At 43.4% G+C, this 12718-nt stretch overlaps 1 protein-coding gene across 2 annotated transcripts in view; it reads left to right on the top strand.

The window, feature by feature from the left end:
* The window catches only part of RHAG (Rh associated glycoprotein), a 37601-nt gene extending 27507 nt beyond the window's left edge, over window positions 1–10094 (top strand). The window contains exons 7-10 of one of the 2 annotated variants that reach the window (XM_074991395.1): window positions 2273–2394; window positions 3991–4076; window positions 4711–4784; window positions 7568–10094. In XM_074991395.1, the coding sequence (XP_074847496.1) occupies window positions 2273–2394; window positions 3991–4076; window positions 4711–4784; window positions 7568–7642 (357 nt within the window). In that variant the 3' untranslated portion in view covers window positions 7643–10094. Of the gene's footprint in view, window positions 1–2272; window positions 2395–3990; window positions 4077–4710; window positions 5178–7567 lie in introns of those variants that run through there. The other variant, XM_074991394.1, reaches the window with a different exon arrangement.
* Window positions 10095–12718: the final 2624 nt, after the last annotated feature.

Genomic DNA, 12718 nt, shown 5'->3' with positions numbered 1-12718 from the left:
CATTAAAGTGCTGGCTGACAGGTTTGTAAATCAGGAGTGTTTTTATGTCTGTTTTGTGCCCATTAATTCTTTCCGTAAGGCCGTTTCTACACAGGCCACTTTCTTCGAAAGTGGCATGGTAATACATGACCCAAAATATGCTAATGAGGCACAGATGCAAATTCCCCATGCCTCATTAGCATACGGTCATGTGATTTGGAGTCCGGAAGACCATTCTTCCGGACTCCAAAATGCCATTTAGAAGTGCGGCCCCTGGGGGGGTCTTCTGGAAGGAAGTCCTTCTTCCGGAGGCCCCTTCTTCCCAAAAATTTTTGGGAAGAAGGGGCCTCCGGAAGAAGGACTTCCTTCCAGAAGCTCCTCCGGGTCTGTGCTTCTACATGGCGTTTTGGAGTCCAGCAGAACGGTCTTCCAGACTCCAAATCACATGACCGTATGCTAATGAGGCATGGGGAATTTGCATCTGTGCCTCATTAGCATATTTCGGGCCACGTATTACCATGTCACTTTAGAAGAAAGTAGCCTGTGTAGAAATGGCCTAAGAGACTTTGAAGTCTGTTCAATATACAAAGCATCTGGGCATTGTTGGCACATAATAACATATAAGATGTTAGTTGAGGAACATGAGAATGTGCCTGTGATTCCGTGAATAACTTGGCTAGGTCCAGTGATGGTATCTCCAGAATAGATATGTGGACAAAGTTGGTAACAGGCCTTGTTGCAAGGAAAAGTTCCGGGACTGGTGTTCCTGTTCTGTTATGGCTATGGTCTGAAGAAGTGGGTCTGTCCCATGAAAGCTCACCTAATAAATTATTTTGTTAGTCTTTAAGGTTCTTCGTGACTGCTTTTTTGTTTTGATAGTATATAGACTAACACGGCTCCTTCTCTGTTACTATGTGGTATAGACTGTGGTTGTTGGTGAGAATCCTCATTAAGTTGAGGGAGGTTGTCTGTAGGAGAGAACAGGCCTGTCACCTAGGGCCTTCTGGAGTATGGCATCCTGATTAAGGATAGGTTGTAGGTCTTTAATAATGTGTTGCAGTGATTTGAGTTGGGGGCTGTAGGTAATGACCAGTGGTGTTCTGTTCTTGGCTTTTTTGGGCCTACCTTGGAGTAGCTGGTCTCTGGGTATTCATCTGGCCCTGTTGATTTGTCTTTTTATTTCTCCTGGTGGGTAATTCAGGTTTATAAATAGTTGTTATCTAGGGGAGTAAAGAGATTTGTGTGTTTACCCTGAGAAAGAGAGTGAACATGAGCTTACCTTGTATAAAACTTTATGCAGATTAAGATGGTTGTCTGGGGTTCAGGTCCAATTGAGTCTCTGCATTTGGGTGCTGAAGCAAGTCCCTTTAGCAGAGCCTTCCTAGAGATGAACTGATCTCAGTGTCTGTTTTATACTGAAAAGGGCTGTGACCCCATCTCTGTGGCAGTGCTCTAGGAAGTGTGCAAGCCTGGCTTGGCAGGACAGACGTGAGGGGTGCCCATGAGGGAAGAAAGGTGGGCCTTGTGGTATTTTAGTACTTATGTAACTGTCTCAAGTAACATTCCCTCTAAACTTTTCTATGTGTGTGTGGATTTTTTTCTATCCATGTGCAGAATGAATTTTTATGTGCACGAAGACATGTGCAAATGTGTATGTACCACCACAGAAACATAAAACCTAGCTGTGTGTACTCTGTTAATCAACTGGAAGGCATGTGAATTTCTCGGGAAAACACTGGACCCAAGGGTGCCAGTGACTAAACCCTTCACAAATATGCTACATGTAAACTTAGGCGATTTAAGTATGTTCTTAATTGCTATCCATAAAGATCCCAGACCCCAGGGTGATGAAGGAATTGGGTAGGCATTAGAACTGGATGAAACTCACAATTTTCCTGTAGTAGGATTCTAAATGTAATTTCATTAACATTGATATTTTGATGGAGACAAAACCGTGTTTTCCAACAGCAAAACTTTCCACTGGAAAATGTGTAGCCAGCTTTGGTTGTCATGTAGCTACTAGTTAGCCCTCAGCCTTCCAATTCATAGCTGAATTGTTCAGAAACCTCATAGGACAGCTGCATTATACCACAAGCCAGTTAATATTGGGATTTGTTCCTGTATAATTGCTTTACAGTGATGGGGAAGACCTCAGTGTCAATCTCAAATCCTTTTCTGTATCTATGAAATATATTTTAGTATTCATGTTCTCCCCCAATTCATTTGCCTAACAAGTCTGGTCAGTGAAACCTGTCAATCATATACCTCAGAGTATATTTTCCCTTCCTTTCAGCCATTGTTTGCCTCTAAACTGAAAATTCATGACACATGCGGCGTCCATAATTTGCATGGGTTACCAGGTTTACTGGGAGGTCTTGCAAGCATCATTGCAGCTGCAGCACAAGTCAAATGGAGGTGAGTGAAATAGGTAAGGTGGAAGAGAGGTGCATTCAGTGAAGTTGCATTCTACATTGTTTTCTTTCCATGTTTTATTCAGAGATGCTTGTTACCCTGTTGGATATAGAATTACTGGATTATGAACCAAGACAGTTTCCCAAAATGCCTTTTATTCTCCTTCAGCACTTTATTTTCAGGATCAAACTGAATAAACTGAGTCTTCTCATGCAGCCTTGTATATAATCATTTTATATAATAGATTTCATACAGTTTATATTAATTATAAAACCCAGGGGCCTGGTGTTCCCCTCATTTTACAGTTACATTTTTTCTACATCCAGGTAACTCAAAAGTCTTTGCAGTTACTGCTGATTTTGTAAAGGAGAAGAGAGTCAGACACTGTCCTGTGTTAAACTTAAGACTGTAAATTAAGTACTGAAAAGTGAGGAAGTGTCAAGGTTGCATTCACAGTCTTACCTCCGCCCCCTGGGCGAATGTACGTTCAGGGACTGTGATCCTGAGTTATCTGTTTGGATCTTTGAATCAGGTTTCTAATGCAAATCCTTTGGACTGCAAGTTTGAAATACATTTTTGGCTATTATTCTGCAACAGTCTGTTTAAAAAAAATCTGTTTCAAGGAACATCCCTGATGGAAAATCCATTTGTTAACACTTGCACAAGACAAGCACAACAGGAACATGAGCACTGAGGAAGTCACCTTGTGCAATCAATCCATCAGCCCTCACAGAGAGAGGGCACCAATTACAACACACTGTTGGACAGGCTGTCAGTGGCACTGGACACCCAATCAACATAGAATTCCACAGCCCAGACCCCTGAGCTCATGTGACCTGCCAGCCTTCGCCTCCCAAGTAATATTAACAGGGGACAAATGAGACCAAGCCCAACTGGACTGAGAAAGTAAATCTATTGAAGTTGCAAGAGTACTCGCTTTTTTATTACATAGATTTAATCACTGTTTCTTGTCAGAAGATGCTCTCTGGTTTGATTTCAAATATTTTTAAATACAGGTTGAACCTCTCCAGTCCGGCACCCTCAGGACCTGACCGGTGCTGGACAAGAGAACTTGCAGAACCACAGGAGGTCAATATTGTCTAGCAGCATTACCCCACTTCCACCCACCCCTACCCCTACCCCTGGCCCCTCATCCCCTAGTTCCAGTAGCTATGGATACTAATAAACATGTGTATAAGATCAGAGTACCAGCTCTGGAACAACAGTGGTGCAGGTTGAATCTATCTAATCTGGCACCCTCAGGACCTGACCAGTGCTAGACAAGAGAACTTGCAGGACCACAGGAGGTCAGTATTGTCTAGCAGCATTACCAACACTTCCAGTTCTTATTGGTATCTTAAAAGACATTTAAGGGTAAATCACAGCTAAATAACAGCATCAAACATGGAGAGCCAGGGCTGATGGCTGGAAACAAACTTAATGGGACCACGGGAAACTTGGCCACATCCATGATAAGTGGTCATCCACCTAACTAAAATCATGCTGGATTACCGATGTGGCTGGACAAGAGAGTTCCAGGTTAGAGAGGTTCTATCTGTATTTTAATCTTTCACCGTTTGTCTTTTTTCTCATTTTCAGGGAACCGGACCCTCCTTCTGCTCCCATGCAAGCTGCAGCACTGGGTTGTACCATTGGGATTGCTTTGGTAGGAGGAGCATTTGCAGGTCAGTAAGATGGAAACAGCACCCAAAGCCTGTGCCAACTATAGAGATGCCCAGGTAGGACTTTGTGGTGCAAACAATTTCAACCAAAAAAAGGATGTATTTTACAGCAAGAAGAGATCACTACGAGTATCTACTCTTACCCCCACCCACTGCTAAATGTTCAGTAAAGAATTTTAAAATAAGAATCACATTGTGAATCTTCTGATTTTATTGAAGCTGCTGTCACTGATATACATCACATAGCACGTTAATTATTTTTCTACCAATAACTAAGGAAACTTCAGTAAAATAAAAGTTTGGAATAGTGAATAATGTAAGAGCTGTTTCTACAAATACCAGGGGATGAAGTCAGATAAGTTAGGTAAATAGTTTTAGACTGGAATGCCCAACTATCTCGCTAGGTGCACGCACACAGTCTCTGCAATCATCAGAATCTGATTGTGGAATTGTAATATAGGTTTCTGGTGTTTTTGCAATATATTTGTGGGTGCACAATAGGAAACATATCTCCTCCAAACCAGCAACACTTCTAAGAATCCTGCATGTATATATTCTCCGTGGGGGGAAATGCTGTATAAAAGGTAAGGGTTACAAAGTGAAGCTCTTTGCAATTCATTGCATTATTCTTCTGCAGGTGCAATTCTAAATTTGCCTTTCTTGGGACAAGCACCTGATGAGAACTGCTTTGATGACTCTGTTTACTGGGAGGTAAGATCTTATTGTAGAATCACAATCCAACTCAGTTCTGCTTACCAAGTGGGAAAGGACTTATTGAATCTTTGTTAAACTGGGGAAGTCACTTACACATGGAGCCAAGCTTCAAAAATCCTGCCTACTCTTACATTTAGGGTTTCTCAGGCCCACCTCCAAAGCTGCAAGACTTTCAATGATGAAGCTGTGAAAGTGAATGGAGAAAAAGTAGAGAGATGGACCCTGTAGAGACAGTCTGCAAAGGAAACAGCTCCTGAAATCTATGGTTGTCACACCTGAGGAGATGGTCACTGCTCATGGCTTTGAAAAACAAACTTCCTTTTTCCATAGAATAAAGAGAAACCTTGGTGACAGGGCTGCAGGGCAGGGGAGGCAGGTGCCCAGATGAAAATCTCAAGCTTTCAATTGCAGCTGCGAGCAAGGCCTCAAAAGGCACTCAGCTAGAACTCTTCAGTTTTCAGTTCACTTCCTGGCTCTACCTTCATAACAATGGGGGAGTCATTAACTGTCAGCATGTCCCAGTTCCCCATCTGCAGAATGAGCATAGGCAGAAAGCCACTTATCTTCTCTATCCGGACTATTTAGATGGCAAGCACTTTAGAGTAAGGAGACCCTTATGTGGGTTTGTACAGCACCTTGCACAATGGGGCCTTGATATCAGTTAAAGTCTCTTGGCAGCATAATCTCACAAATACGATCAATATAGTGCCCTTCCAACTCATGAATACACTAAAGACTCCATTCAGGTGAGAGAGGAGTGTTTAGGCAACCAGAAATTCCCTAGCCCCTTAGAAGCTGGCATAGTCTTCAGCTTCTGATGCCTGCTCATGAGCACTTACCAGAGCTTAGGTCTCCATCAAATTATATTGTGGGGGGGGGGTGTGAGCACTAGCTAACTGGAAGAAGAGAAAAATACATGAATGTTGCGTATTAGTTTGAGCCCATAAAATGCAACAGAGGAAGTGAGGTAAGTTCCATGCAATATAAGGGCTTTTCTATACTGTGGGCTCTAGAGCAGCACAGCTTCATGCTGCCACTGTGCTATTGCACTGCCACTGGATAGATGTTCCTCAAATCAGGATTTCCCATCTCCACCTCCCCGAGATAAAGTAGCTGGGTCAGCAGAAGAATTCTTCTAACAACCCGTGTCTGCACCATGGGCTGCACTGGCTTCATTACAACACTTAGAGGCTACGTCTACACGTGCATGCTACATTGAAATAGCTTATTTCGATGTAGCGACATCGAAATAGTCTATTTTGATGAATAACGTCTATACGTCCTCCAGGGCTGGCAACGTCGACGTTCAGCTTCGACGTTGGGCAGCACCACATCGAAATAGGCGCTGCGAGGGAACGTCTACACACCAAAGTAGCACACATCGAAATAAGGGTGCCAGGAACAGCTGCAGACAGGGTCACAGGGCGGACTCAACAGCAAGCTGCTCCCTTAAAGTGCCCCTCCCAGACACAGTTGCACTAAACAACACAAGATCCACAGAGCCGACAACTGGTTGCAGACCCTGTGCATGCAGCATGGATCCCCAGCTGCAGCAGCAGCAGCCAGAAGCCCTGGGCTAAGGGCTGCTGCACACGGTGACCATAGAGCCCCGCAGGGGCTGGAGAGAGTGTCTCTCACCCCCTCAGCTGATGGCCACCATGGCGGACCCCGCTATTTCGATGTTGCAGGACGCGGATTGTCTACACGTGCCCTACTTCGACGTTCAACTTCAAAGTAGGGTGCTATTCCCATCCCCTCATGGGGTTAGCGACTTCGATGTCTCTCCGCCTAACGTTGATTTCAACTTCGAAATAGCGCCCAACACGTGTAGCCGTGACGGGCGCTATTTTGAAGTTGGTGCCACTACTTCGAAGTAGCGTGCACATGTAGACACGGCCAGGGAGTGAATTTTGTGCACTTCAGAGCAACGTAGCTAGGTCACTCTGTCTTTTAAAACCAGCCCTAAGCGTATGTGACTCATGGCTATTTGCTTGCTAAGAGCAGGAGAATGCAATAATGCACTTGGAACTGCAAATCACACCCATCTCCTGGAGGCTTTTTTGAAAATCACAGCTGAAGTGTTTGTTCTATAAGTTATAGCATATACCTCCTTTGGCATGGTGGCTGTGAGTCTGTCTTCCAGTTTAAAAAGACAGTCAATAACTCAGAACTGTGGATGCAGTATAGGCATATGGGGTGAGCTAGATCATCTTGTTAATCATTAAATGCAGGAGAACCGGGATCTTCATGATCTGGGAACTTCAGTGTATGATGCACATTGTTAAGCATGATCCCACTCTGGCTGGCATGAGATTTAGCAGCCTGTTGAAGTTTGGCAGTCGATATGAGTAGAAAAAATTGCTTTTGTAACACTTGGCAGTCACTTGATAACAACAAGTAGGACGTCTTCATGTCACCCTACTACTTGTGATGACTGATCTGCCCAATTCTGGAGCTGCAAGTCTTATCACAGAAGTGGCAGGTGGAGGTAGGTGTTGGAGGGGTGTAGGGCATTTTCTTCTATTCTTTTCTCCTTCTGTGCCTCTCCTCATCTGTGCTGTGGCAGGACCTCTCAATGTACACCACTTCCTCACGGATTATTGGTCTCCACTGGGGGGATGGTCCTGGGCAAGATTCTCCCAAGTGTCAACACTGATGATGAACTTTTTCATATGTGTTTTCTTCATGTCCTTCAATTCCTCCCCCTTTATTGCTAATGGGGGAAAAACAAGTCAAATGTCTTTCTGTGGAATTAACCTTTTGTCTGTTTTTTGTGCCAGGTTCCAGAAGAAACAGCTCTTGCTGCTCAGTTCAGTGACTCTGGAGATCACAGAACACTCAATGTTAATGTGTAGGATGAATTCTCCATTGATAACTTCTCTCCTAGTGGGGATGTTTCCAGTTTCTAATGGAAAGAGATAACATCTAAATATCACCCAGAGCATGCATTGTTTTCTGTACATAAAAAGAATATTGCTTTCTAAATTTGCCATTAAAACCAAACAAACTTTTTTCAGAATATGTCCTCACTGACAAATAGAACACATGCAAAGCAAACAGAGTAGACAATCTTTGCAATACGTTTATCTCAACTAAAAGATGCAGACTGGTAGACAGTATTCTTTCTTTGCATTTTAACCATCCATCATCAGTGAGGTTGTTTTAGCCCACACAGGGCTCGTCTACACTAGCCCGTCCTTTGAAGGGGGCATGTAAACGAGCCCAATCAGTGAATAGCAATGAGGTGCTGTGCTGCATATGCAGAACCTCATTAGCATAATTCTCACCACGCAAACTTTCAAGTTACTAATTGCAAAGCGCCAGCAAGCAGTGTAGCTGCAGGCACTTTGAAGTACCTACACAGCTGCAAAGTTTCTTCAGTCTACTCCTACTAGACGCTAGTCATTCAGAAGCTGAAGGGAAATCAGATGATGTTATTTAGAGTTGCAACAGATGTTTGACTAAAATATTCCATGTGAGACTACTACGAGGACTTCCTTACCTCACTCTGACTAACAGATGAACCTTGTTATGGATTACAAACCGGAGAAGTGACAGTAATCAAAGTATTGGGAATTTATAGATAATTCTCAATATGAAAAATGGGTAACACTGAGGTATCAGGCACTGCAGTAGAAAAATCAGGCTTTGAGGCTGGTAGAGAAGGTGTCAGCTGTTTCCAAGACTTCAGGCACTAGCTAAAAAGTGAAAAAACTTGTAAATGGATAGGAGGCCAGTTCATCTGTGTTTATTTTGCGCCAAATAGGTACTAATCATATATGAATATACTTGGAATCTATTAAATGCTTTTAAATTGGTGCATGCCTGAGTTTTACTTGTAATGTTTGTATTCTATGCTGTAAGAAAATCTGTAATTTTTGGCTTTATAACTTTGCAAAATGTTTCCTCTGAGCCTGTGAATCCAAAAAATGGAATTTCTTTCTAACCCAGTCCATACAAAAGAGCTGTCAAAATTTAAATATCAGAGGTGTTGCTGGGTTAGTCTGCAACTTCAAAAACTGCAGGCAGTCCTGGGGCAACTCAGAAACTAACACATTTATTAGATCTTGAGCTTTCATGGGCAAAACCTACTTCATCAGATGAGTTGCAGTGGAAATTATGGAATCTGGGGTTTATATAGCAACAAAAATCAAAAGATGCCTGTCATTAATAGGACCAGTTAATGAAGCAAATGAAGCTGGATATATTTCATTCACTGCATGTGAATATAAGAATGTAAGAATGTGAATATAAAGGTGGAGACATTGCCCTTTTAATACATTAACTGGTCAAGATCATTATGTAAGCTTAAACCGATGGTGGTAAGTTTGTAAATGAATAACAGTTCAGATGGATTTGAAGTAACCATTCTTCCACAAAAGAATTGTATCACCCAATAGCCGTGTCTACACGTGCACGCTACTTCAAAGTAGCGGCACTAACTTCGAAATAGTGCCCGTCAAGGCTACACGTGTCGGGCGCTATTTCGAAGTTAACATCGACGTTAGGCGGCGAGACGTCGAAGCCACTAACCCCATGAGGGGATAGGAATAGCGCCCTACTTTGACATTCAACGATGTTCAGCGTCGAAGTAGGGACCGTGTAGTCGTTGCGCGTCCCGCAACATCGAAATTGCGGGGTCTGCCATGGCGGCCATCAGCTGAGGGGTTGAGAGACGCTCTCTCTCCAGCCCCTGCAGGGCTCTATGGTCATCGTGTGCAGCAGCCCTTAGCCCAGGGCTTCTGGCTGCTGCTGCCGCAGCTGGGGATCCATGCTGCATGCACAGGGTCTGCAACCAGTTGTCGGCTCTGTGGATCTTGTGTTGTTTAGTGCAACTGTGTCTGGGAGGGGCCCTTTAAGGGAGCGGCTTGCTGTTGAGTCCACCCTGTGACCCTGTCTGCAGCTGTGCCTGGCACCCTTATTTCGATGTGTGCTACTTTGGTGTGTAGACGTTCCCTCGCTGCGCCTATTTCGATGTGGTGCTGTGATGCAGAAGTACTCATCCCAATTCTTTAAATGCTAGAAGAAGAAAATAAAAATACTGGTCATTATTTTTTTAAATCTCTTCAGCTGTTTGAAACCTCACGGGGCCTCACTGAAACCAGAGATGGCTAGGGATTATTTTTCCCGGGTCTGCCCTGAAAGATACTCTGAATTGACAGATTACTAGAACTGTCACTTCTAGGATCTAATCTAGATGATGACTCATTTGAGTGTACATGTTTGCTTGCTTTAACCTGTAAATAATGCTCTTATTTCTTTTTCCCAGTTAATAAACCTTGAGACTGTTTATTACAGGATTGGCTACAGACATTGTCTTTCATATAAGATCTAGGGTACAAACTGATGTGGGGCCAGTATCTCAAGGGATTGAAAGTAGCCTACATGTGGTGTGAGTTTTGGTGTAAGTCACCATTTTGTCACAAAGCTGTGTTTGTCTGAGTCACAAGATAAACTGGAAAGTCTAGGGATACTGCCTATGGTCCATGAAAGCGCTGGCATAATGATCTAGAAATTCGCATCTGTCACTGGAGTGATGAAACCTAATTTATACACCTCACCACCAGTTCTTCTGAAGTATCCAGCACTGAAAAATGTAAAGCAGGAGACTGGGCTGGACAAGCAGATATGAAAATCCTCTGTGCCCTGTTTTACGTATAAGCTTTTAGTTCTAAAAGGAATGCCCATTTGCTGTAACACATTTCATACTCTTCTCAGAAATGCAGATGTTCGCTTGTGCAGATAACAACATAAGAACATAAGAATGGCCATACTGGGTCAGACTAAAGGTCCATCCAGCCCAGCATCCCATCTGCCGACGGTGGCCAATGCCAGGTGCCCCAGAGAAGGAGAACAGAAGACAATGATCAAGTGATTTATCTCCTGCCATCCATCTCCTGCCCTTGTTCTGAAGGCGAGGGCACCATACTTTATCCCTGGCTAATAGCCATTTATGGACCTAACCTGCAAAAATTTATCAAGCTCTTTTTTAAACCCTAATAGAGTCCTGGCCTTCACAGCCTCCTCGGGCAAGGAGTTCCACAGGTTGACTGTGCGCTGTGTGAAGAAAAATTTCCTTTTATTAGTTTTGAACCTACTACCCATCAATTTCATTTGGTGTCCCCTAGTTCTTGTATTATGGGAAAAGGTAAATAATTTTTCTATATTCACTTTCTCCACACCATTCATGATTTTATATACCTCTATCATATCACCCCTCAATCGCCTCTTTTCCCAACTGAAAAGTCCCAGTCTCTCTAGCCTCTCCCCATATGGGACCCATTCCAAGCCCCTAATCATCTTAGTTGCCCTTTTCTGAACCTTTTCTAATGCCAATATATCTTTTTTGAGGTGAGGAGACCACATCTGCACGCAGTACTCAAGATGTGGGCGAACCATAGTTTTATATAGGGGAAGTATGATATCTTTTGTCTTATTACTGATCCCTTTTTTAATAATTCCTAACATCCTATTTGCCTTACTAACTGCCGCTGCACACTGCGTGGATGTCTTCAGAGAACTATCCACTATAACTCCAAGATCCCTTTCCTGATCTGTCGTAGCTAAATTTGACCCCATCATGTAGTACGTGTAATTTGGGTTATTTTTTCCAACATGCATTACCTTACACTTACCCACATTAAATTTCATTTGCCATTTTGCTGCCCAATCACTCAGTTTGCTGAGATCTTTTTGTAGTTCTTCACAATCCCTTTTGATTTTGACTGTCCTGAACAACTTGGTGTCATCTGCAAACTTTGCCACCTCACTGCTTACCTCATTTTCTAGATCATTGATGAACAAGCTGAAGAGGATCAGTCCCAGGACTGACCCCTGGGGAACACCACTAGTCACAGATGGTCCAGGTCCCACATGTTATGCCTTTGTTGATTGCATGAAATACTCTGTTGCAAACTATTTGATTTTTAAATCAGAAAATGCAAAAGAAATAATACAAATGTCGAACATGTAAAGATCTTATCAATAGCCTGTGTGTAACCCACACACCTATGTGTGATTAACTGTCCCAGGTAGTGGTACCTGGACCACTTTGCAGAGAAAGGATAAGTGTCCTCTACAGCCTAAGCTGAGCACCAGCTGGCCTTTAGCTCAAGCTGTAGAGGTGCCAGCATTAAGCTCCCGAAGTCCTAGGTTTGTGTCTGTCTGTGGGCAGTTCTATGTGCATATTTCAGAACCACAAAGTTGTCATTACATAAAAAAAATGTCATGAGCGTAGAGCCAAAGCTTTACTGATAAAGATCCCGGATGCAGGCCAGTTCAGCAAACCACAGGCACAATGGGTGAAATTGGTCTCTGTACAGAGAAACAGCTCAAGACTGCCACTGAAGACTCATTTAAACCCTATTTTGAGGACTTCAGTAGGACTCAATCAACAGTCCAGGACTGAATTTCAGGCACTCTGAGCAGGGCTCCCCTGAATTTTTTTCCATCCATGAGCAGAATAAATTTTATGCAAACTGAGGCATTTGCATCTGTGCACCTTCAGTAGAAACTCATGCTGCCAGCTGTGGGAGGTTGTGGGCTCTCTGCTAATCAGCTGTGTGTCACCTGAATCTCTCCTGGGCAGCTTACAGGGAATACATGGCTGCATGGGGCACCACTTAATTTGGGGGACCAGTGGTATGAGAGGGACACCATGCAGGCAGGTAAGAGCAGGACCGGGGAAGCGGGGTCATAGACCTAAATGTGTGACGTGTTCTCAGGGAGGGTCAGAAGTAGTAAAAGTACCCTAAAAAGTTAATTGAGTAACAGTGCAGTGGGTGGGGCGGGGTTTACTTAAGTACGAGTCACCAGTGTCCCTCTGGAAAACTACACACACATATCACATCTTGATAGTACTCAAGTATCCAGAAATGAAAGCAGCTGCACTTTTATTCAAGTAACTTTTTGGTTACTTTTTCCACCTCTTG

The sequence above is a fragment of the Carettochelys insculpta genome, chromosome 3, assembly GCF_033958435.1.
Source record: "Carettochelys insculpta isolate YL-2023 chromosome 3, ASM3395843v1, whole genome shotgun sequence".
NCBI classification, from domain to species: Eukaryota; Metazoa; Chordata; order Testudines; family Carettochelyidae; genus Carettochelys; species Carettochelys insculpta.
Note: the sequence above shows the minus strand (reverse complement) of the source record. Positions and strands in the feature narration are given on the sequence as shown.